We start from the raw sequence: 26,376 nt of genomic DNA, 5'->3' as shown, positions 1-26,376 counted from the left end.
TTAAAGTATAGGATATCCTCAATATTTCATTTGCCAGATTTAATGTCAGGAAGCTCTATCATAACCATCGTTGATGGAAGCATTAATACTGAAACGATTTTTTACTTGAAATTAGTATTGTTTTAAATATAATGTTGCTTGTATTCCAATCTCTTGTTAAAAAACTTATGATTTTGGAATTTATAACACAAATACCAGACTGAGTATCCTTCTCAATTACAAAATACAGTGAAACTTCACTTTAACATATCTCTAATAACCAGAAATGTTTTTTACATCAATTACATTTTTAACAGAGTTGACTTCAACTTGAACAAAATTATTCCTTTCAAATACCAGTTGGATGCCTCTATTCTACTGAAAATCCATTGCTTTACTGGTTTTCTGCTGAGAGATGGAGAAAGCAAATGCTGGCAGAGACTATCAATAAGGCTAATGTACCAGTTGTGGCTCTTAAATAACCGGACCACTGCTGCTATCAGCTAACAGCAAGTGGCAGTTTTGAAAATGTCTGTGCCTATTGATGCTTCTCCGACCCGAAGCTCGATGGGCATGGTTATATGTCGCTCAGTAGCAATCTCCTATTCAAGTCCTTGCCCTTATGTCTTGAAGAAAAAATACTGTGTCCAGATGGGGCAATGAGTTAACCTCAAGTTTCTCGTGAAACTGGGGAAAACTGGTACGGAAGCTCATGCCATGTTAAAGGATGTGAATGTGTATCACGCACACAAGTTTTTGAGGTGTTTAATAAGGGATATGAAACAACCGAGGATGTTTCCTGCCCTTGATGACCCTCAAAATCAGAAAAGGACCAAAACAATCGAGTAAATTGGTAAATTAATCCTCAAAAATTGTCATCTTATGAGGGTAATCCCCGAAGTACCAGACCCAACAAAGAAAACACAAATATTTTGAAAAAAAATTTATTTATTTTTCAACGTAATCTCCTTTCAGCTCTATACACTTTTCCAAGCAATGTTCAATACGTTCAATACCCTTTTTATAATCAGAACTCTCTTGCTCCTTAAAATAGCCATTAACTGCCGACATCACTTCTTCACGGTTGGTAAATCTTTGACCACTAAGCCATTTTTTCAAGTTTAAGAACAGAAATTAATCTGACGGGGCTAAATCTGGCAAATAGGGTGCATGAGGTAACAATTTAAACTGTAATTCATGAATTTTGGCCATAGCAATAACAGATTTGTGAGCTTGTGCATTGTCTTGGTGAAACAACACTTTCATCTTAGCCAAGTGCGGCTGCTTTTGCTTGATTTCTTCGCTAAAGTGTTGCAATAAGTTTGCTTACTCACTGTTGGTAGTTTTTCCTTTTTCAAGATAGTCAATGTAAATTATCCCACTTGCATTCCAAAAACCAACCGCTTGATCTTGCCTGCAAATGAAACGGTCTTCGCCTTCTGGAGGAGCCGGTTCTTCCTTTTGAATTCATTGTTTTGATTGTTCTTTTGTCTCGGGTGTGAAGTAATGAACCCATGTTTCATCCATGGTTATGAAACGGTGCAAAAATTCTTCTTTGTTGCTGTGAAACTTTGCTAAACACTCAATTGAAACATCTTCGCGACATTGGTTTCGCCCGAGTGTGAGCAAACACGGCACCCATCTTGCACACAGCTTTCTGATGTCCAAATTGTCAGTTAATATGTGATGTACCGCACTTTTTGAAACCCCTGCTGTCGGCTAGCTTGCGCACTTTCAGTCGAGGATCATCCAGTATCACTTTGTAGATTTTCGTCACTGTTTCTGGAGTCGTCACCTTATTTGGTAGACCAATGAGATGCTCGTCCCAACAGCTCATACGGCCTCGTTTTAAACTCTGCTACCCAATATTTTACTGTTGTAAATGAAGGAGCAGACTCACCCAGAGTAGAATCCAGTTCAGCATTTATATTGGTTGGGCTGAGGCCTTTCAAATAAAAGTATTGTATCACATAACGAAGACCAATTTTCTCCATTTTCACAAATTCACTGAAAACGTTCACTATTGATGGCTGCCAAACAAATACCAAACAACTTCTTTAAACTTGAAACATGTGCTTTACAGATAGCTTTCTTTCTAATACAGTGATATTTTTCAATCAACCACGGCCATCTCTTGGTCAGGTGGGGTACTTCTGGGCCTTCCCATGTGGAGTCCCAGCTCTTGCTGAAATCTCAGGGATTAACAAAGAAAGTGTCAGTAAGATTTTACATTAATCATTCAACATGCACAGAGTTTGCCCAAAAATGGTGCCAAAACTTCTCACTCAAAGGTAAAAGGAATCCAGAATGATCATTTGTGCTGATCTTTTAAACAACATTGATAATGATCCCGCACTGTTAGACAGAGTGATTACTTGTGATGAATTGTGATTTTTCACCTAGTATGCTGAAACAGTGCCAATTGATGCATTTGGAGAGCCTAAACTCATTAGCAAAAAAAAAGAAAAAATTGGCAAATCAAATTTTGAAGGCATGATGATCATTTTTTTTAAGTGTGGAATTGTTTACGTCCGCTGGTCAAAAGGTCAGGCAGTGAATCAAAATTATCATGTCGAGGTTCTGACTGCCTTCATGAAAGAGTGGGGAGACAAAGACCTAATTTGTGGAATAGCAATTCCTAGATGCTTCGCTGAGAGAATGCTCCAGCCCATTCCGCCTCATCTATGAAGGTGTTCATTGCAAAATACGGCATCACTTTGTTGGACCACCGATCCTACTCACCCGACCTGGCCCTCATAACTTTTTTCTTTCCTAATGTCAAATCAGAGCTTAAGGGGACAAGATTTGGCACTGTGGAAACAACAAAAGCAAAAGCATCAGAGGTTCTCAAAAAGTTGAAAGAAGTGGCCTTCTAGCACTGCTTTGAACAGTGGAAAATTTGTATGGAGCATTGTAGGAATGGGCAGGGAAAGTAAATTGAAGGGGATAAACTTTCTAATGTAATTGGTGATCAATGAAATGTTTTGTAGCACCAGTCCAATTATTTAATCGGCACACCTCATAAAAACTTCAAAGTGTCCCCTTCAAAATGCTCTCCATTCATTGCTATGCACTTATTCCATCTTCTTTTCCATTGTTTAAAGCACCCTTGGAAGTCCTCGGCAGTTAGGTTTTTTAGTTTTTTGTCGATTCTTGCTTTATTGTGTCCACATCTTCCCAGTGATGTCACCCCATCACATTTTTGCATTTTTGAAATAGAAAAAAGTCGCAGGGGGCAAGATCTGGTGAATAAGGAGGATGATCAAGGATGGTGATTGAATTTTTTGCCAGAAACTGGCAAGCAATCAATGCTGAATGTGCAGGTGCATTGTCATGGTGAAGGATCCATCCATCATGTATGGTTAAAATAGTGTGCACTGTTGATTTTCCTAAATTCAGTTCATCAGCTATCTTTCGGACAGTTTTGTGATGATCGGTAAGGACAAGGGACTGCACATGAACAATGTTGTCGTCAACGCAGGTGGTTGAAGGTCATCCCAGCCTTGCATCATCCATGGTGTCTTGTCGGCCATTTTTAAAATGCTTAATCCACTTGAAAATGGATGTTTTCTTCAGAGCATTATCACCGCAAACAGCTGTCAACATTTCAATAATTTCTTGATAACTTTAACCACACTTCACCAAAAAACTTGATATTGACTCATTGCTCCATGATTTCATCATTTTCCATTTTCAGCAAGCAGTAAAAACAAAGGTAGCAGAAACTAACATAACTGGTGCCAACGATCCAAACAGTTCGACGATCCGCCAAGCACAGATGGCTCATTGGGTCTCAGATAACTAGTGCCGCTAGTGGGTGGGGCTATAGTCCCTGTCGTTGTGGCCAGATTGCACCAGTTCATGCATTTATTGCTCAGACCACGTATAGCCGAGGGGTGGCGATCTCATTAGCCCAATGCATATTAAGTTTCGTGGCAGCACCATATGTGGGATGAAATTAAACATGTTACAATGTATAAATTTACAATTGATTTTTTCCGGCAAGTTGGCTTGCGCTGATAGGTCAAAATTATACCAATGTACCCTCAGCAAGACCCAGGCTGATTTTAGAGGGCATATTGAAGTAAAAAAAGTGTGCCTTATGGACTAGGAAATACGGTAATGTCCAGTGACTTCCCTTCAATTAACATGAATAATAAGTTGTTCAATATAGGCATATGTATTCTCTCTCTGTTTTAAGCTTTATATTTTTTTGTGGAAGTATGACAGCATAATTATTTTTACAGGTTAGGTAAAGAGAACCTGAAAAAGGTGGCATCAAGGTTGACTTCATCACTCTACATATTTCTTGGTAAGTGAAATTGTAATTTTAATTTTATTTAGGCTTAGTACTTGGTGAACTCTACCATCACCTACGAAACCTACCTTCAGGTTGATTAATGTGTTAATGGTTTATATGTTTTTAATTATATTTTAGTTAAATGTGCATCAGTCACACATGGCACCACGCTGTAGAAACCATTATTCTTGGCCTCTCGTTTTGATCTCAAAAGGAAGTATATTTTGAAAAATCAGGTGTCTTTACATTAGTTGATATTGACATAATTATCCCTCAATCCACAAAAAAGGTGTGTGGCAGGGGGTGCAAGCACCAGGTGGGTAGTGATGAGGGAGGATTTGGGAGAGGAAGGGGAGCATTGATGTTTAATGCCTATATATATAAAGTTCATTGTGGAACTTTGAGCAGGTGTACCTTTTTTGTTTACTTACCCTGATTTACCTTTTAAGATGAAAATGAACAGTTGCCCTTCAAACATATGGTGCACATGAGATCTTCTAATGAAGAAGCCATAACCAGGGGATTGGTATGGTGCCCAGGTTTGAATCCTAGAGACAGCAGATCTTTTTCAATGGTATCCTGATCCCTACTTGAGGTGCTTTGTGGAGAGCACTTTGAGTGAGTATGCCATCCGTTGGATGGGGCATTAAACTGTGGACCCCTTGGGACCTTTTGATAAGAGTAGGCTAATGCCGATGCTGGGTCTCTCTCCACCTCTCCTCCATTCCCATCAATCCCTATTGGCACAAATGACCCTAGCTGTCGGTTGCCTTCCCTAAATCTACTACTACTAGCAATAACCAGGACACAATAAAAGGAGTATGAGCTGGCTGTAGAGAAAAATATGAGTGAGGAAAGGGAGATGGGTAGCATAGAAGAAAAATGAAGAAGAAAACCATGGATTATGGATGAGATGATTAGAAAGATAGATGAGAGATGTAAATGGAAGAATGTGAAAGCCGAGTTGGGTGGAAAGTATAAAGAATGAAATGATAAACTAATGTGGGAAACATGTAGTACGGATGAATACTCATGGTGAAGACATGGAAAGTTTACAAAGGAAGGGTGGAATTCATGTTCTATTCAGAAAGATGAAAACACTCAGGAAGTGAGATTGGAAAATCCATGCAAAAAATCAAAGATAAATCTGGAAAATTATTACCTGAACCAGGGAAGATTCAAGAAATATGGATGGAATATATGGAAAACTATAATTTTTTGGTAAAGACCAGCAAGGCGAGGAATCTTAGACTTCAAGAACATGACATAAATAAGCATGCTTAGGTCCAGGCTTACTCGATGGTAAGATAGAAAGGGCATCAAGGGAATTGAAATCAAATAAGGCCATGGTGGTATACAACATTCCCCTGAAATTACTTAAGGGTTTAGGAGGACATGGGAGGAAGAGTTTATTTGAACTAATTAATAACATTTATGAGGGCGGAATTTGGCCGCAAAATTTCATGAGATCACTTAGTTTCCATCGGAAAAAAGGGAAACAGTTTTATGAGAGGACTATAGAGCAATAAATTTGAATTCTTATGCAGCTAAAGTGGCTCTCAGGATCATCAATAAGAAGTTGAAGAGCAAAGCAAATGATAACTTAAGGGATGATCAGTTTGGGTTCAGAAATAAGAGAGGCTCACATTATGCCTCAATGAAGTGACTAATGGACAGGTACATAGAATACAATCAGGATTTATTTATCTGTTTTGTATTCTTCAAGGTGGTGTTTGATAGAGTGAATTGGGTAGATTTAATGAATGTTGTGGCTTTATGAGTTGGGTCAGGAAGTGTTAAGAAGAGGGATGAGACAGGGGGCCCATTATCGCCTGTAATTTTCAATGTATATCTGGAGAAATGGTTAAATAGGCATAGAAAGAATTGGAGTTGGGAATGAAAGCATGAGGGGAATTCATAAAATCAGTAGGGTGTGCTGCAAGCTTTAATTTTTGCCTATCAGCAAAGGGGTTGCCAGTATTGCTGAGCACATTGGAAAGTCTGTACAATAGGTAAGACATGAGAATAAATGTGAACAAAACAGAGGTTATGAGGTCATGAAGGATGAAGGCTAAGTTAAGTGTTAAAATAAGAGGGTAACCACAAGAGTAGGTAGAATACCTGTACCTATTGTGGAAATATTTTGAACCTAGATGGTCAAAGTAGTAACGGTATTAGAAGAATTGCATCATGCAAATAAGGTTTCTCAAGGAGGAAGGAGTTGATGAGAAGGAAGTTGAGTGAGGAGGCTAAGAAAAGATTTATGAAAACTTTGATTCAAGTATATTTTATACAGAACACAAACTTGGTCATTGAAGGAAGATGATATGCATAGAAAAGGGGCTTTAAAGGTGTGGGTGTGTGGAAGGATGGGAAAAGTTAAATTGACAGGAGGAAAACAGACGAGAAGGTATTTGACATGGGCATGGATAAGAGAGGATCGTTGGAAGAAATCCAAAGGAGACAAAAAAAGATGAATAGTAGTTAGTATTTGAATAGGCAATCAAATGTTGATTACTGTGATGGGTAAACTTAGGCAAGTGAGGATGATGGAAGAAAAGAATTGGAATGTTAGTTGGAATAAAGGGAGATAGAAATGATGTGACATTGAGGAAGGGATTTTTAGTAGTAGAGTGGTTTGTGGAAGCAATGTGGTGTCACATTGTCTTTTGGGCAAGGTTAAGAAATGTATGTTTGTCAAGTTTTTGTCCATCCAAAATCTACCTTAATGGTAGATCACCAATTGAAAATGATGTAGCAGTTAATTACGCATAAATATTATGTGAACACCCATCCACTATGGCTCACATTTACTTTGATAATTAACTCTGTCTATCAACATTTCAAATGTCATGAAAATTAGTCCAGACAGAGAGATTCAAAATAATTTTTTAGTTCTGCTTTAATAATATATTTGCTGAACCAGAATGCAATGCAGGCTTTCATTTCCATCAAAAATATCCAAGCGAGATCATCATATGTAGCAAACAAAGTTTACGCGCATCAAGTTTTAAGTACCTCAGGAGCCATCCACAAATTTACCTCAAAGGGCAAAGTATCGTTAACCAGAAGCAGACTATTCTTAACACTTATTTCATTTGAGCTTTTTATATCATTGAACAATTTATACTGGGCAATCACCTGAGTTGTTTACATTTCTTTCTGCCTATAGTGGCAATTTTGTAGAGATTACTTTTGTGTCTCTTTCAGATAACTCAGAAGAACACATACTTGATGCAATACTTATGACAAAACTTGTGAACAAGAACTATTGTAACATCTGGCATCCCCTATTTGGGTAAGTACAAGCTCACTTTAAGCAGTAGTAAATGGTATGGTTTAAGTGCTGATTTGTGTTATATTTGAAACCCTGAAATAAATAATTTTTAATAACATGAGTCTCACCTGTCTCTCTCATAGTACTATTACAGCATATGGAACTATATTTTTTTTCACAGCAAAATATTTTCTTTTTTGAAGACTTGTTGCATATGATGTCTATTAAGGTTGCCACATTATACGTAATTGGCTGTCAAAAATAAATTTATTGTCTAGATGTTTTATAATGTCTTTAAAAAAATATTTCCAAACTTTCTAAAACTTTGACGATAAATAATTGAGAGAGACTAGCGTAAATGAGATGTATTTTCATAGCTGATAGACAAATCATTTTTTCTTATAGAAAAATTCTAGACAGCATCCGCCCTAATCGTATGAATGACCTCATGTATGTAAGGTGTCTGTTAGCTTTCAAACTCTGGAAAAAGATTACTCCATGTGGAAAGGAAAGAATCCAAATTAATACAATTGCTGTGGAAAAGTTAAAAATACCACCACATTTAATGGAGAACATGAAAAAAATGGGCAATGTATTGCCTAGAATTCCGAAGACTAAAAAGAACATAACTTTGTTCTTAATGCAATCAAATTTCAACTTAAAAAGTTCTTGTCAGGTAAGTGAAGTAATATTTGATAAATTTGGTGTGAAAATAATGTTCCCCTCTATTGATAAAGTAAAATGAATGTGAGATATTTTAGGTAAGCAAGGATAGGTATTTTTTGTGGCTTGTTCAGGAAGGACATTTTGAAATACATCGAAACCTCTCATAACAAGGATAATTTGTTCCACAGTCTTACTTTTTACATAAAGCACTTGTTAAATGAAACTTATTTTCATATATGTATATTAATTTAAAATGTGATAAAGCATTTCTTGCTAAAAAATGCTCAAAAAATTTTATATTTTACATTTATTCAAGGAAAATTTTGTGAAGGAGTGTGAATCATTTTCATCTTTTCTTTTATTGCAGAATGACCCAACCTGCAGTGCAAATTCAATTTGTAGCATTCAAAAAAACTGAATTGATTAGTTTATTTTTTATATATACCTTATTCTTTTTTACTAGAAAGTTGTCTGGAGACATTTGTTTAGATTTTGGGTGATTTTTTTAATTTTCCAACATGATATCCTTTTAGCATGATACGCTGTTCACGACAGTTCTCTTAACTTTTTAAGCCATCCAGAAATTAGGAATCAAAATATCCTCAAGGATTTCAGAATGTCCTCAAAATAGGCGCCTTTGTTGGTGAGAACCTCTTCATTCCACATGAATCGTTTTCAATCAAGCCAGTTTTTCAAGTTTGGAAATTAAAAAAAGTTTTGGGAGGTTTATGTAGTGAATATGGTGGATGTTGTGATTATTAAAATTTTAATTCCATAATTGTCACCATAGAAACTGAGTAGGTATACTCCCATGCATTGTCTTAATGGGAAAGAATTTTTTCCTTTGCCAAAGTTCATTCATATACCATTTGAGTTGGCATGGGTATCCTATGAGTGAAATTTTGATAAAATTTTATAAGGTTGAACCCAGGATCTACTGTTCAATTCTTCTGAATCCCTCAAAATTATAAGCAATTATTTTTCCCTGGGGTAAATTAATAAATTCATCCTTTAGTGCGAGCATTAGTTTGTAAAGAAAGGTATGGAAATGAAACCTTTATTTCTTGAAAATATTGTCAGTAAAATGAGAAAAAATAATACCTTAAAAATAGATTTTTTTATATCCAAGTGTAAGGTAATAATGTTTTGTGAATATTACAAAGAGGATTAACAACAGAAATGGAAATGAGAAAATGCACGGTAATATTTTTTAGTAGTTAAGATGCATGGTAGAATAATTATTTATATTGAAAGACAAATTGAGAATTAAGATGAACAATCAATCTTTGGTAAATGTGTTTTCTGTATCATTCCTTATTTTCTTTCTAATCAGTAGTTTTCCATTTATGTGGTTTTCTTTTTATATTTGTTCTCTTTTATGTATTTTTAATTGTCCTATCTTAGTGGTTAAAGTTCTAATATGTTTATTTATCCTAGGCAATGAGCAGATAAGGTATACTACCTTGATCAAAAAGTTCCCGGAATAACCACCGTGTGGCGCTCCCATCGTTCCGATTTGAGTTCTGTTTTTTTTGTTAAATTGGTACATCTGTTGTTGATATTCCCTTTAAATCTTAGTGTCATAACTTGACATTTGCAAAAGTTACGTAGCCAAGAGTACATCTATCTCTGTGTGTGTTGGCGATTTTTTACAATTGCAGAAATGGATTTAAATTTGCAACAACGAACTTGTATTAAATTTTGCGTAAAAAACGGATTTAGTGGCGCACGGACGTTGGAAATGTTGGAAAAGTGTTTCGGCAACGATTCTCTAAAAAAAACGGTCGTTTACCAGTGGCACGAGCGGTTCAGAAGTGGTCGTGAGTCAATCGAAGATGATGAACGCAGTGGCAGACCATCGACATCGAAAGTCGGTGAAAAAATTGATAAAGTAAAAGAAATGTTGGTCAATAACCGCAAATTAACCATCAGAGAAATAGCGGAGGACTTGAACATTGCCTATGGATCCGCCCAAGACATTGTGGTTAATGATTTGGGTTTCCGTCGTGTAGCAGCAAAGTACCTCAATTTCATGCAAAAAAAGAGACCGTGTTGACGTCGCAAAAGACATGATTTGCGAGGCTGAATCCGATCCCACATTCATCAAAAGGATCATTACTGGAGACGAGACGTGGGTTTATGAGTACGACACGCAATCCAGACATCAGGCAAGTGAATGGCATTCACCAAATGAGCCGAGACCAAAAAAACCACGTCGTTTTCAGTCAAAAAAGAAGGCAATGCTGACGGTTTTCATGGATTACAACGGTGTAGTGCATCATGAATTTTTGCCAGAAGGCCAGACAGTAAACAAAGAGTATTATTTGGGCGTTATGAGACGTTTGCGTGAAGCAATTCGCCGAAAGAGACCAGAAATGTGGGCAGAAAACTCGTGGATTTTGCACCATGATAACGCACCGTCGCACAGTGCTATCATTATTCGTAATTTTTTGACGAAAAATGCAACAAATACCATCCAACAGCCACCGAATTCACCTGATTTGGCTCCCTGTGACTTCTTTCTGTTCAATCGAGTTAAAAAACCATTACGGGGAACGCGTTTTAGCAGCCGAGAGGAAGTAATGGAAAAATCGCAGGAAGCACTGATGGACATACCGAAAACCGAATATAAAAAATGTTTCGAGGATTGGATCAAGCGCTGGCATAAGTGTGTTGCAGTCGATGGGGATTACTTTGAAGGGGACAATATAGATTTAGATGAATAAACTTGTATTTTTAATTTTCTGAATAAATTCCGGGAAATTTTTGATCAAGGTAGTATTTCAAATTGAATTCATATTGTGGTTGTATTATTAACTGACTGGAAATAGAGATATTGGCAAAAAATGTGTGAAAGGATTCACAGTATGTGCATTATGGCTACAATAATTTTAGAATAGTTAATGAGATCTCATATAAACCCTTCTACCATATGTATCCAAGTTGTGCACCCTGTTTTCATGTATCTATGTGAAGGAAAAAATCTGGAACACTAATTTGTCAATGATAGTTTTATAAAAATAAAAGCATGTACTCATGTATTTGTGGTAACAAAGAATTTTCTGTGAAAATTTGTGTAATCTTGATCAACATATTGAATGGCTGATGAGTAGTGAAATCATTGCTGCAAGCCAGCTACTATCCTCCTTCTCGAATTCTTAACACATCATTCCTTTGTCCTGGGTTCACTTTCCTATTTCTCTAGTTTCTTTGCAGAGAAGTTAATCAAATTTCATGAAAACCTACTACAATTTCCCCTATTTTTAGGACCAATAAACAAATGATCAAATAGTGTATATTAAACCACAGTAAAATATATGTAGCCAGGTGTTAGAGAGGATTAGCCTGTGCCAAATTGCCTTGATAGGCGAGAAAACAAAGAGAATACTCCCCTTCTGATTTCATGCTGTACATCAGGTCCTTAGTAGTCAGAAGAAAGGTTCACTTTTACCCCCAGAGAGATGAGGGAAAGACTTGAACCTGGGGAGATATGTACAGTCTTTTATTGTGATATCTGGGAAAAAAGGTGCTTGTGGTATATGTGTTTATATGGTAGTGGTTTGCCTTAATATGTTATAAACCTCTGAACTAGGGTGCAATTTTTCCAAAAATCTAATTGCTCATAAATTTTCAGAATATTGGATAATTGTTATTATTTATCATGTTGTGACCCTTCCATTTATCCTAGTGCACTAATTTTTTGGCTTGGTGTCTAGGCATTTATCATTCCTGTGCTCAAATTTTCAGTCGATGGTTAAGTGAGGGATGGAAATTTTTGCCACAAGCTATACAAATTTTTGAAATGTTGATGTCATGATTACCATTCCATTATAGTTCACTTGATGCTCTTACTCTATTGAAATGTAATAAGTATCTTCAGAGTGAAATATTTTTAAATTCTATTTCAGGAATTTTTAATGTCAATGAAGAAACAACGTAAAAGTGCACATAATCTAGGAGTTGGTGTGGAAATTGATAAGCCACTATTTTTTGTCAATCACTCCAGAAATTCATCTCCCTGGCTCACAGAAAAGGAAGATAGAGTAAGTTTATGTATCAAAACTTCATGTTAGTTCTCATTTCCTTTATTTTTTGGATTTGATGACATAGATTGTTATTTTCAGTGTGATAGCTGGGGAAACATTTTGGTCGATGACATTTGGCCGAGCATCTCTACAATTGAGTCAAATACTCCACAAAATAAAAGGTTGAATGATTTGATTCCTGAACAGCCTAATGTTATTGACTCACAAGAAACCCTTAAGAAGAAGAAGGCAGAGAAAAAGAAGGGGAAGAAGCAGAAAGTGGTGAAGAGTGCAGGGAATAAAAAGAAAAATAAGTCAAATGGGTTTTGTGATAAGTTTGACAAAAAAGTTAATAAATGGAGTGGTGATTTGAATAAATTTATGCTATCCAGTGATGATCATTCTCAAATCAAAGCTAAACAAATGACATCGCCACAAGTTGAAGATGGAAATCAATTGAAAGTAACAACTTCTTTGACGAAAATTGAAGAATATACACAAGTGATTGCCCAACCAATTGCCACAGTGTTTGGGAAACACAGTGAAATTAGAATTATCAAAACTGACCAATTGAGAGCTGATTCTTTTTTGGATGAAGAATCCCAAAAAGCACAACTGACCCAAACCTTTTCTAACCTGAAAGAAAAGGTGACGAGTGAGAATAATGAGGTCATGCCTCGGATTGGATATTCTACTCAGGTGTCGATTCAAGCTCTAGACAAGAAGTGTGATGAGTCAAATGATAAAAAATCTAAGGTGGGAGAAAATAATAACTCCAGTAACAAAAAGTGCATATTTAAGGCAGAGGAATCTTTTGAAATCACATCAAATAAAGTGTCACCTAAGGTTGAAGTGCATAACCTAATGAAAGATGGATCAACTCTCACTGAGGCTGAGGGTAGTGTTCTCAAAATGAATTGTGCTTTACCCATAAGTGATGAATTGGAAAAAAATAAAAATACTGAATTAGTAAACATGCCTGATGATGTGAATCAGGATAAAGCCAAGACTCTTTCGCTAATTTATGATGGTTGTTTTCAAGTTGGTGAACCTTACCCTCATGTTGATGGAAAAAGTAAAAATGGACAAACTTTTCTCCATTTGTGTCATAATGACATATTTAAACATATGCAACCTATACATCAGTTTGGTGAGTATGATAAAATTGAGGATCAGAAGGTTGTGGAACAGCCAGAAGCTTCAGAAGAAATTGACAGTAAGCAGGCCATGTTTAAATTTACTGACTATGATGATAAAATTGGAGAGGCCGAGATCGAGTCTCAACTTGTGATACCAAAAACTGAAGAGTGCAGTAGTCTTCCTAGTGTTCGAAATGAGGAATCTGAACTTTTGTGTGGAAGCATTGAACCACCAGTTAAAAAGCTGAAGTTGGAAAATGTAACCAATGCTTGGTTAGACTCATCATTTGAAGACGAGGACAGTGTGGCACCTGATGCTATTAATACTGATACAGATATAATTGACTTATCTGTTGGAAAGACAGTGAGTTTTGTAAAATGTGATATTCTATCTAATGAGTCTATTTTAACTTGTAATGAATTATTTGGTAAGTGTGAACCAACTGAAGAAGTTGAGTGTGTGTTTGACAGTTCTGAGCTAGAATTATTCAGAGTGGAGAGGAGCCAAGGTCAGATAGGTGTAAAAGCTCTCTACAGTTCAACAACTTCCATGACCTCAATAAATGAGGAGGTTACACTAAGTTACTTAGGCCAGAAGTCTAAAATGGTGGAGAATTCTACTCCTGAGCCTTTGTATTCTGCTGAAGAATTATGTGATTCCTCTTTGAATGAAGAAATTTGTGACATCATTGAAACAGCAGAAAGTGAAGCTTTAGATGTTCACAAAACTGAACAAATGGAGTCAAACTCAGACATAGAAATAGTGGCTGAATTTAACCCTCGAGAGGCAGTGAAATGCATAACTTTCTCTGAAGAAGAATTCATTGACGGTCATAATAGAGTTTCATTGGCACAGGAATTAAGCCCAGATCTCATTCTTCTAGGAATGCATTCAAAGAAAGAGGATTTAATGAGCAGAGGTGTTCATTCAGTGGAAAATTTGGAATGTGACTCTGATTGTTTGGTGATTGACTCTGACTCTGATTCTGCCAAACATGACTTTGAGCCAGTGCCTGCAAATGACTTACATTGTTACTCCAAGTCAGTCAAAGGTGATGATCCCTATTTACTTAAAATATCTACTTTGGAAACTGATAATTGGCTAAAAGAAGAAAGATCACTGGAGTTGGAAAGATTAACCTTACCTTCGACACCTATGGAAGATTACAAAGCCTCCGAAAATGACACTCCAAAGACCTTTGGGTCAAGTCCTCGGAAAAGGGGAATGGTGAAAGTTTTCAATGAAGACTTCGACCATAATTTTCAAAAGAAGCCCTGTGCTTTTAATTCAGGGAAACACAACTCTCAGGTTACGATGAATTCTAGTGAAAGTGATAACAGAGAAACCTCTCCATGCATAACTAGTGAGAGTGCTTTAAGTAGTCCTCAGAGTAAAAATGCAATAGATACTGTGGAATATGTCCCTGAATGTTTAAATGCTTGTGATAATGTAATGAAAACGTCGAAGCTTGATTTTTCATGTGAGCCTGTTTCTGGTTTTACTGGTGTGAGGTTTTACACTTCAAAACCATCGGAGATAGTTTCTCATGAAGATGTGAACCACAATGCTAAGGTTAGCTACACATCTGAAATCAGTGATCATCTCATGGATGATGCTCATGTTTTAGTGAAGGCAATGCCACCACAAAGTGCACCAAATCAAGTAGTCAGTGATAGACTATCTGCCATTTCTTCAAGGCCTGAGACTTCCTCTAGAAGGAATATCATTGAGGTAAGCTCCATACATGCACCTCTGAATAGGAAGAATACATCAAAATTACCTTCAGGGCCAACAGATGAGTCTCATTCTTCACCTGGAAAACATAAGACCAGGGAAGCAGTGAACAATGCAGCTCAAAGTAGGGCCCAATTAAGAGGTATGTTACCAGTCCCTGTGGGAGTAGAGTTGGCAGGTAACTATGAGTCCTCCCAATATGAATCTTCCTCCACAGTTACTCCTACTGTTCCATCAACACAGTATGTGCAGGGTTCCTTTTTCAGTGCACCACAGGCTTCAAACATTCCGACAAGTGCTTATCCCTCCACTGTTGGACATTATGCTGGAACTACCGTGCCCCCAATGTCAAATTATTTGCCTTGTAAATGTTCACAATGTACTGTTGGTAGTATCAATTTTGACTCAAGTAGCTTGACCAATTCTAATAGCTATCAGGGTGAAAAACTATGTGATCAAGGTGAGAAAAGTTACAATTTAGGTGATGTGAATTATAGTGTGAGTGATATGAAATACTATGCAAATGAAAAAATATATAGTCCTTCTGGAAAAAATTATTTAGTGACAAATGAAAACTCGAGTGTCGATGATCTGACTGAGAAGATCTATGATGAACATAATAGTCACTTTAACACAATAAATAGGAGTAGCAGTGAGGATAGCAAAAGCTGTGTTGAAGCAGAAAAATCTTGCATTGTGGGCAATGATGGAATTTTGAATGAAAAGAAAGTATGTGCAAATGAAAAACATCACAGTTTGAGTGATAGAAATTACAATCTTGGTGATAAAACCTTTGAGAAAGTGTCTGGGACTAATGAAGCTGCCAATGAATGGAAATCACAAAATGAAAAGCTGTTGCAGAAGATAGAGCAGTTATGTGCTCCCAAATATGATTTCAATTCAAACACATCTCTTCCTCTGAAAAAGCGCTTAAAAATCTCAAAAATGTGTTATGGTTCTGAGCCTGACTCATCTGTGATTGATCCCCAGTCAAAGACAAAACTTGAAAGCTTCCCCTCGTATCCAGCAACTCCTATGATTAGCATAGCAGATATTGACTTTCCAAATAATGACTTTTTCAAAAAGTGGGAGAGTTTATGCATGAAAAATGGTGCAAATGAAAGTATCACTGTGGATAATCAAGCTTGTAATCCTCCAGGTAATCTACAAAATGCTCTTTTAAATAATCAGAATGCACCTCATACCACTTCAAGTGCAAATTATGGTGATACACTTGTACAAAGTTTTAAACGTAATTTGTTAGAACACTGTGTACAGTGTGCTAAGGATGCATTTAGCAGGGCGTGTGATTCAACCTTCCCAAACGGCTACTACGACTGTAAATCCTCTTCGTGTAGTTCAACACCCTTATCATCATTAAACATAGAGACCAAATCATGTGCAAATAATTCCATACCTCTGACATTAAAACCTGAGTACTCTGCTCAGAATAACCAAGGTTTGCAGTATTACCAAATACCAGGTGGTTCATATTATGAATCACAGTTGAACTCACAATCGATCAACTCAAGGCAAGAGCTTAACAAATGGGATGGAAAGAGTGTTCATGGAGTTGATGTCAATGTTAGCCATAGTATTGGTAGAAGTTCTGAGGATAGAAGGGAAGAGTCATTAGACCCTAATTGCTGTATAAAAATTACCGGTGATACATCAGGGTGTGTGGAGAAGTGTGTGACTCAAAGCAGTAGACTAAAGTATCATGAAGAGGAAAAACAAGTACAACCAAAGTATGAAGATGAGGAGGAAGATGAAGATGAAGAATATGAAGAGGAAGAATATGAAGAAGACGAAGATGATGAGGAAGGTGAGGGTGAGGCCGTGGATGATGATGAAGAAGTCGAGAGAGATGAAGTTCCTGAATACATAATTGTACAAAAAACTTCATACAATGGAAGTTCAACAGATTCCAAGAATGAAACTGATGGAATAATGCCATTCAGAATATTTTTAAATAAAAGCAAATATCATAAAGATTTCTTGGCAAAGAACAGCTGTGCCCACTGTAAAATGGCTGACTGCAAAGGCAATTGCCCCAAACCCAGCTGTAGTAATGCAACAGACCTATCAAATCCAAATAATGATCCTGAGACTAAAGCTGATTCTTTAGCTGAAGGCCGAATTTCCCGGAAAAGGGGTAGAAAATCGAAGTCGAATGGAGTTGAGAATGAAACTGTGAGGAAAAGCGAAAGGATTCATAGCAAAAAGTGTGGCGTTGGGTGTTCTGACTTTTTGATTGATAATGATATTAAGCAAAAGAAAAAGAATTCACCTAGATAGCAGGAGGAAGATAAAGAGGTTGATGGTTTGGAATAGTATATTTTTGTGTATGTTTATTTGACAAGACAAGATTAAAAGATGTCCTGCAATTAATTTATGCAAAATTATCAGAATTTTGAAATCACTGATGATTTCTGTTGAGCACTTGCTCATTTATTTCCTAAAGTCATCATGTGATTGGCATAGTGACATAATATTGTATTTGTGTCTTGTGGTATGTCAAAAGAAGAATTTTTACAAAATCACAAGCATGTATAACTTCATATATTTATTGAAAGTTATTCAGTTAAGAGATGGTTACCTTAGTTTCTTGACTGATTCAGGAGATTGAGGATGATATTATTTGTTATTTTTTCATAAATATTCCATTTAAAAGAAGCTAAGTGTGTTTTATTATTAAAAAGATTCTAATGCAAGTGAATCAATGTGTACTATGTATGGAAAACTCTTCCAAGGATATGTTGTTTGTGTGAATAAGTGGATGAAATTTCGTTTTCAAATATGTATACAAGTTGATGTAATTAAAATAAGGTACAAAATTGCATAGAAATTCTGTCTTATGTTATTAAAAGTGAAACTCTAAAAAGTGAACTGGATGGCCATTCTGTTGCAATTAATCAGGTGATACAACTTTAGTGAAGTGTATCTCAGTGAATATATGACAAGATTGAAAGTATTCACCCTTGGGCCAATCAATCAGTACTTAATCATTTAACATGGCTTAATGAATAGGCATGAAAAGACAATATTACCATGACACTTCAATGTTTATCTTCCTGGTAAATGAAGTGTGAGGATGATAACAACATGTATGCTGAATTAAGTGACTTGCCATGGTTTTTGGAGTAGGTATTTTCTCTGTGCTAACTTTAGAAGATAAAACCAAAAATAGTGATATTTTTTTAGAAATTTTGGGGTGCAAACATGTTCATGAATGATTATAATTATTTTGGTGAAAACATCCTATCATCAATTCCAGTAAATTTCTAATGCATAATAGGAAACTGGGTTAATGATGTTAGGACATCCATCTGAAGTACATGGATCCACACTGCCTCTTGTTTGTGTAGAATGTTATATTCTGGATATGAAGACATTTTAAAAACAAATCATGTTTCAACATAGTTATCAGTTAAGTATTGGATCCATTGATGTGTGAGAAAATATTACTTCCCAAGTATTTTTTTAAAATATGACATATCAGTCTAGATGCTACCTGAAAATGCCTGATTTGTTGTACCTTATTTTAATTTTCACATGAAAAGCATTAAAATTTGTGATATTAGTTTGAATATAAGTTGTGTAGCAGCCAATTTTTTCAATTAAAAGTGCAAGAAGATGAGGAATTGTGAGCAATTGGGAGGGTCAGGTTTTACAGCTAAGGAGTGGGAAATTGAAAGAAGGTATGACATCAGGCATGCTAATTTCCTCTCAGAGGTTTGAATGAGCTGTGTTGAATATCTGTACTGTGCACACCCTTTTTAAAGGGAAGTGCGTGGATGGGTGTGTGATAAGTCATTACATAGCTATTATCTGCAAGCTCCTTGAATTGCTTGGGTGACATATCAATGGAAATGATATGCATAAAGCTTAAATAGCTTAATCATCTACAAGGGAGAACACAGGGCCGAGAGGATGTTCTAGGGTTCAAATCTCATATGTGGAGTTTGCAAAGCACCATCCATACGAGTGATTCAATTTTTTTATTGCTATAAATTTGTGGGAAACTAAATAGTGGCACACGGAAAGTGTCTTCTTTGTATCATTACCCTGAGTATGTTATTTTCACATCCCTTTAGGCTTAGTTTGGATTGAGCTTTACCAAAGAAAAACTAAACCTTAAAGTTTAATACTGTGGGTGGATATAACAGAGAATGGTGAGTAATGAAGGAGTTTACTAATATTTTAATTGGGCTTCTGGGAAGAAACACCAAAGATGCAAACATCAGAATAGGCACCAGCCACACTGCTTTTACCTGCACTTGGTGCGGTGTAGGGGAAAATCTCTTCTGTGCCACCATGAAAAACCAAGCTCATGTTGCATAGTAATTAATATTTCTCCAAGGAAATTTTGAGGTTTGTGTTTAGTGTTTCATTTTATTATATTTTTTAATGTGATCGCTGGTGGTGGGAGTTGTGTGGCCCTATTACTCCGTTGAGCATGGTCGGCAATCGATAGCAAAGGTAAACCATGCATCTGAGATGCTACTATTCTTAATCGCAATCAAAGCTGTTATTTTGGAATTGGTCTGAATTATCATTTATTTCAAAACCCCTCTATAAACTACTACTCTTATTATTGATGAGGCAAGTTCCTAGCATTCACCTTTGAAGAGGAAGAAATCTTCCAAATTGCCTCCAGAGCAAACAGATGATTCTTACTCTTCACCTGGAAAAAATGAGATCAGGGAACTAATAAGTTCAAAGCAGGTCCCCATTAAGAAGTATGTTATCAGTCTGGTTGGGTCATTTCTGGCTTCACTTGGTGGAAACAGTTCATAATGAGAGAAACCGCTTAATTTTTCTGGAAATACTTCTTTATTTCACAGTGTACAATTTTTATTGTAAACACTTGAAGATGACTTGGTTAAATTGAGTAGCTTCGGGCGTGATGTGGTGGAAGTCGAACATAATGAATAACTGATTGAAGCACAAAAGTGCTTCAATCAGTTATTCATTATGACTTGGTTAGTCTAAACCTAGATCATGAAATAAGGAAGAAAATGAGGAGATACGTAGTGATTTGTCCTAAGTTCCTCTGGGGTTTAAGTTTGGAGGTTATGGTAAATTCACCCCATATGAGTTCTCCCCCACATTTACTTCTACTATTCCACCTGCTGTGAATGTGTGGGAATCCTTAGTTAATGCTTCACAGGTTTCAAAGTGTTTATGCTGCCATCTGCATTTTGTGACATGAAAAATATTAAAGGTGTGCTTTCATATGGTCGCACTATTATCGTACCCAATTTGAACTATATCAGTGGTGGGCAGCTTTTGAATGTTCCTTTTTAGTCCTGGAATAACCTGTCTGCAGTATCAGATTTATGACATTGTATCTGTGCACAGTGTAGTGTTGGCAGTGTTAATTTTGGTCCAAGTAGAGTGGCCTATTCTAATTGCTATGAAGAGGGAAAGCTATGTGAACTAGGTGAAAGTTACAATTTAGGTGATATGAATTATAGTGCAAGTGATATGGATTACTATTAAAATAAAAAATCATTTATTCCTTCAGGGAAAAATAACTGTGTTACAAATGAAAATGCAAGTACAGATGATCTGACTGAGAAGATGTATGGTGCATGTAACAGTAATTTCAATACAATAAATAGGAGTTGCAGTGAGGGTAGCTAAAGCTGTGTCGAAGCAGACAAATCTTACATAATGGAAAATGATAGAATTTTGAATGAAAAATGTCAGAGCTTAGGTGATAAAAATCATTCTTTTATCCTCCTTAAGCATTTTATCAGCTGCCCCCTGTTATTCTCGCCTCTTTTCCCCAATTGTCAATTATTGTGATGCTCCTTCCCCAACTCATTTTCTGAAATTTAACATAACACTTCATGACCACTAATCGTGATCTGATTCTACATCTGTTCTTGGGAAACTGTGAGTTGATCATGCCAATGCTAAATCTATGCCTCATCATGATAAAATCGAACTATATTTCCCTATATCTTTTGGAATTTTTCATAGTGGGTATCGCAAAGTTTTAATTACTGCTAAAAAATAATTGAAATAGAAATTTGATTGTTGTTTGTTTTTCTTAGAACCTCTTTAACATATACAGGGTATGGCACTAAAGCCGGGCCAATGAAACTTTTGTTAAAAAGCAAATTCATTTTTAAAAATACAAATGAAAATTAAAATCTTTTTACGTACAAGTATCTGTTGAGAGTAACATAACTCAGTGTAAACCCCTTGAGCTGCAATGACCACCTCCAATCTTGTCCTTAATTGATCGCACACACTCTTTAAAACAGCACTGTCCATATTCGCATATGCTGCTACAATAGCGGTGCATAGTGTGTGACATTAGGGTGCCTCGTCGGTAACTCTTTCAATTACACTCCCAACATAATAGTCAAGGGGCTTCAAGTCTGGGCTATTTGGGGGTGAGAACTCCTTTGACCAGAGCATGTCAATGTTATCTGAGAGCCAGTTTTGAACATTAATAGCTTCAATATACAGAATTATGAACATAAGCATCAGCTAACATGCAGAATAATTTTATCCAGTTATCTTGGTTATTTCTTAGTAGTAATTAAAACTTTATAATACCCGCTTGTATTGACATTTACTGTGATACTTAATCCTGATGTTAGTGTTAACCTTTATCTCCTGTGGAAATATATGGTAATCTCTCAGGTATTCTCTTAAAACATACTCTTTAGCCTTACTCCCATTGCCAACTACCAAATTCCAATCCTCCCTCACTATCAAGCGATTTCTTCCAGGCACATTCCTAATCATTTCATCTAACTGATATATTTACTTCCTCCTCCCTATGACTGCTTGTCTGCATATACACCTACAATAATATTAGAGTGACCAGGTCTACTCTTATTTCTGCTGATAATATTCTGCGATTCACCTGTTTATGCTTACTAATCTTGTCCCCATTTTCCAATTCGGTACTATGCCTACCTCACGTTGACACTGTGCGTAATTTGTAATTATCACTTCTATAACATTATCTTTCCATCTTACCTTACACAGGCCTAGCTTGTCTGTATTTGTCATTGCTATTCTGTGACTCCTTTTCTGCTACCATTTGCTAGGTTGTGCAAGGATTTTGTGTTATGATGACAACAGAGGCCATGTCTTCTCCACTGCCAGGCATGACACTAGGGCCTTAAGGGCCAAGGCATAAGTTGCCAGGAATAATTTTTATATTTGTTTCATCATCATTTGTTGAGATAATTAATGTGAGTGATTTTTCATTGCCTTCCTAAATATTGTTTTTATGTGACATCATCAATAAAATGATCACCCTATTGGGTCAGATGCCTTTGCACCCTCACTTCACGGAGGAACAGATGCTGTGCAGATTCTTTTCTTCTGGTGCCAACCCTTTGACCTCTCTGGCACCCTACTAGTAGCAATTATCATTGCTACCTCAGTGGGTCACAGGAGCAATCAAGCCCTTCCACCATGGGATAGTGATTCAGAGACATGATTCTTCATCAGATGCCAAATATCACGGAAGGGCTAGAAAATCAAAGTCTAATGCAGATGGGCATGATATTGCTAGGAAAAATAAAATGATTTATAGTACAAGTGTGGTATTGAGTGTTCTGACTTCTGTGATAGTTTATGATAATAAATGAAAAAGAATTTATCTTGGTAGCTGGAAGCTGGTGCTTAGATATAATGCTTTTTTGTGAATGTTTTTTTTTAAATCTACTCAAGGCATAATATTGGATTTATGTCTTGCTAGCTTTGTTCAAGAGGTGAATTTTTTTGCATTAATCACAACCCTTAACTGTGTACACTATGTGAAACATATTCAATTATGAAATAGGTACCTTAGTTTCTTGACTGAGTCAAGAGCTTCAGCAGTTGAAACTGGCATTATTTGTTATTTTTTCATAAATATACTGTTTAAAATAACAGAGCTGCCCGAATTAGTTTGGCGGGTGATATATTACCTGCTAATCCAAACGTGATGGGTTCAAGTTCAACCTTGGGCATGGGTGTCGGGTCAATTCTGGTGTTTCACTCCCTGTGGAAACTGATGACAATGCAAACTCTTGGAATCCTAAGGGGAGCACCAGAGGAATCCAGAGCACAAGAAAAAAAGGTGTGCTTCATCAATATAAAGATTCCAATGCAAATAAATCAATGTGTATCATGAATAGCACATTCTTCCAGGGATATCTGTTTCGTGAGATTAAGTGCATAAAATTGCATTTTACAATTTTTAAGCAAAGTTACAATGTTATTTGCCAAGAATGTACAATACTGTGAAGTAATCGCTCTCTCTCATTTTATTAAAAGTGAATTGGTGGGAGTCAAGTTGATGTGGTCTCTGATGTGGCTTAAATTAAGTGCTGTCATGATAAAATTTCAAGGACACACTCTTAAGCCAATACAAAGTATTTTATCATTTAACAGTGACATGATAAATAGCCATGAAGTGGTAAATGGCTAAGTGTTCCATGGCTGAATTGCAATGGAACTTCAACCATGCCTGGCTAACTTGAGCGGAACAGCAATTTTTCCCATAGTTTATGCTTCAGGTTCACCAAAAATGCAGGAAGAACTTTGGCATGTCATCATTAGTTTTTGGCTTGGCTTAGTCATCATTACATCACTAAAAGAGCACCAAAACATTGACGTACAAACGTGGCTGTATGTTCAACCAGTTCAATCTGATGCCGCTTCAAATAGCAAAACACAAAACAAAAGTGATTTTATTTTCTATAATATGTGTTTCATATATTTTTTATAGTTTTGTTGTTGCTGTAGAATACCTCTAGGAAAAGAGTTTGAAGTTGTGTATAGGAGGTACACTGTCACCCAATTACCATTAAGTTTTTTTCAGTTCACCTGTAGCAAGGAGAGGTAAGTTAACATTTATTTTTTAGATTTGGAAAAAATATAATTAATTGTTTCAGATTTAACTTTGTGAAATTATGCCATAATGAATAACTTAAAAATAAAAATTCTAATTCCTCATAGAGAATATAATTTAATGCAACTTGGTTTTCACTTTGGTGCAGTATCGTTAGCTTGATGATTCTGCACTGAAGTGAAACCTAGGTTGCATAAAGTTTATTTTCTATGTGGGATTACAAAGTGTCATTTAGACTTTATTCATCATTGGGAAAAATAATATCTAATCATTATTGTAAAAGTAGTATTAGAAAAACAATCAGTTCTGTATTTGCAAAAGAACAGCTAAACATTAAATGAAACTTCCAAATATTTCTTGACCAAAAATTCTTGAAAACATATCTATTTAAATGACAATATGTAACTCTTTGGGAATTTCATGATCTCTCATTATCAGGTAAAAATATTATTCATTATAGTTTACTCCATGTTAAAGTAGAGTGTTTCATGGTGATTTTCCCAAATAGTATAATATATTTAAAAGTTAATAAAATATTATGTATTATTCTAAGCAAAGACGTATGATTTTTGAGATATTATTTTTGAAATTATGCCATAATGAATAACTTAAAAATAAAAATTCTAATTCCTCATAGAGAATATAATTTAATGCAACTTTGTTTTCACTTTGGTGCAGTATCGTTAGCTTGATGATACTGCACTGAAGTGAAACCTAGGTTGCATAAAGTTTATTTTCTATGTGGGATTACAAAGTGTCATTTAGACTTTATTCATCATTGGGAAAAATAATATCTAATCATTATTGTAAAAGTAGTATTAGAAAAACAATCAGTTCTGTATTTGCAAAAGAACAGCTAAACATTAAATGAAACTTCCAAATATTTCTTGACCAAAAATTCTTGAAAACATATCTATTTAAATGACAATATGTAACTCTTTGGGAATTTCATGATCTCTCATTATCAGGTAAAAATATTATTCATTATAGTTTACTCCATGTTAAAGTAGAGTGTTTCATGGTGATTTTCCCAAATAGTATAATATATTTAAAAGTTAATAAAATATTATGTATTATTCTAAGCAAAGACGTATGATTTTTGAGATATTATTTTTGAAATTATGCCATAATGAATAACTTAAAAATAAAAATTCTAATTCCTCATAGAGAATATAATTTAATGCAACTTTGTTTTCACTTTGGTGCAGTATCGTTAGCTTGATGATACTGCACTGAAGTGAAACCTAGGTTGCATAAAGTTTATTTTCTATGTGGGATTACAAAGTGTCATTTAGACTTTATTCATCATTGGGAAAAATAATATCTAATCATTATTGTAAAAGTAGTATTAGAAAAACAATCAGTTCTGTATTTGCAAAAGAACAGCTAAACATTAAATGAAACTTCCAAATATTTCTTGACCAAAAATTCTTGAAAACATATCTATTTAAATGACAATATGTAACTCTTTGGGAATTTCATGATCTCTCATTATCAGGTAAAAATATTATTCATTATAGTTTACTCCATGTTAAAGTAGAGTGTTTCATGGTGATTTTCCCAAATAGTATAATATATTTAAAAGTTAATAAAATATTATGTATTATTCTAAGCAAAGATGTATGATTTTTGAGAAATAGGAAAGCATAAATATTGCAATACCAAAAACTCTTGAAAACATATCTATTTAAATGACAATATGTAACTCTCTTTGGGAATTTCATGAACTCTCATTATCAGGTAACAATATAATTCATTATAGTTTACTCCATGTTAAAGTAGTGTTTCATGATGATTTTCCCAAATAGTATAATATAGTTAAAAGTTAATAAAATATTATGTATCATTCAAAGCAAAGATGTGTGATTTTTGAGAAATAGAAAAGCAGAAATATTTCATTGTGAGTTAGTGAGGGAGAGGCTAGGCTGAATGTTAAAATAGGAGGGCAAAAACCAGAGCCAGTGGATCAGTTCGCGTATCTCGGAAGTGTTTTGGACCAAAATGATCAAAGTAGTGAAGATGTAAGGAAAATATTTGGACTAGGCAAAGAGGCGTTCGCAAGGAGGAGGGAATTGATGACAGGGATGTTGAGTAAGGATATCATGAAAAGGCTCATCAAAGCTTTGATATGTTTGGTGGTTATTTATGGCAAGGAAACATGGTCACTGAAGCAGGATAATGGACGTCAGGGGGAAACTTTTGAAATGTGAGTGTGCAGGAGGTGGAGTGGACCCAAAGTAAAGCAAACGAGGAAGTGCTAGGCATGGTGGGGGAGGGAAGGGGACAGTTAGAAGAAATTTAAGGAGACAGGAAAGATGGATAAAGAGCATTTTGATTGGTAATCGAATTTTGAAAATGGTGAGAAAGGGAAGAATATTAGGTA

At 35.7% G+C, this 26,376-nt stretch overlaps 1 protein-coding gene across 1 annotated transcript in view; it reads left to right on the top strand.

The window, feature by feature from the left end:
• Positions 1–17,944, top strand: part of LOC139690582 (uncharacterized) — a 59,642-nt gene extending 41,698 nt beyond the window's left edge. The window contains exons 5-9 of the mRNA XM_071588061.1: positions 4,227–4,291; positions 7,490–7,577; positions 7,962–8,232; positions 12,131–12,265; positions 12,347–17,944. Coding sequence (XP_071444162.1) covers positions 4,227–4,291; positions 7,490–7,577; positions 7,962–8,232; positions 12,131–12,265; positions 12,347–17,419 — 5,632 coding nt within the window. The 3' untranslated portion in view covers positions 17,420–17,944. The remainder of the gene's footprint in view (positions 1–4,226; positions 4,292–7,489; positions 7,578–7,961; positions 8,233–12,130; positions 12,266–12,346) is intronic.
• Positions 17,945–26,376: the final 8,432 nt, after the last annotated feature.

Source organism: Hetaerina americana, unplaced genomic scaffold (assembly GCF_022747635.1).
Source record: "Hetaerina americana unplaced genomic scaffold, ioHetAmer1.1.p SCAF_3, whole genome shotgun sequence".
In the NCBI taxonomy this organism is placed as follows: Eukaryota; Metazoa; Arthropoda; class Insecta; order Odonata; family Calopterygidae; genus Hetaerina; species Hetaerina americana.
The sequence above is the reverse complement of the archived record's forward strand: the minus strand, read 5'-3'. Positions and strand labels throughout refer to the sequence as shown.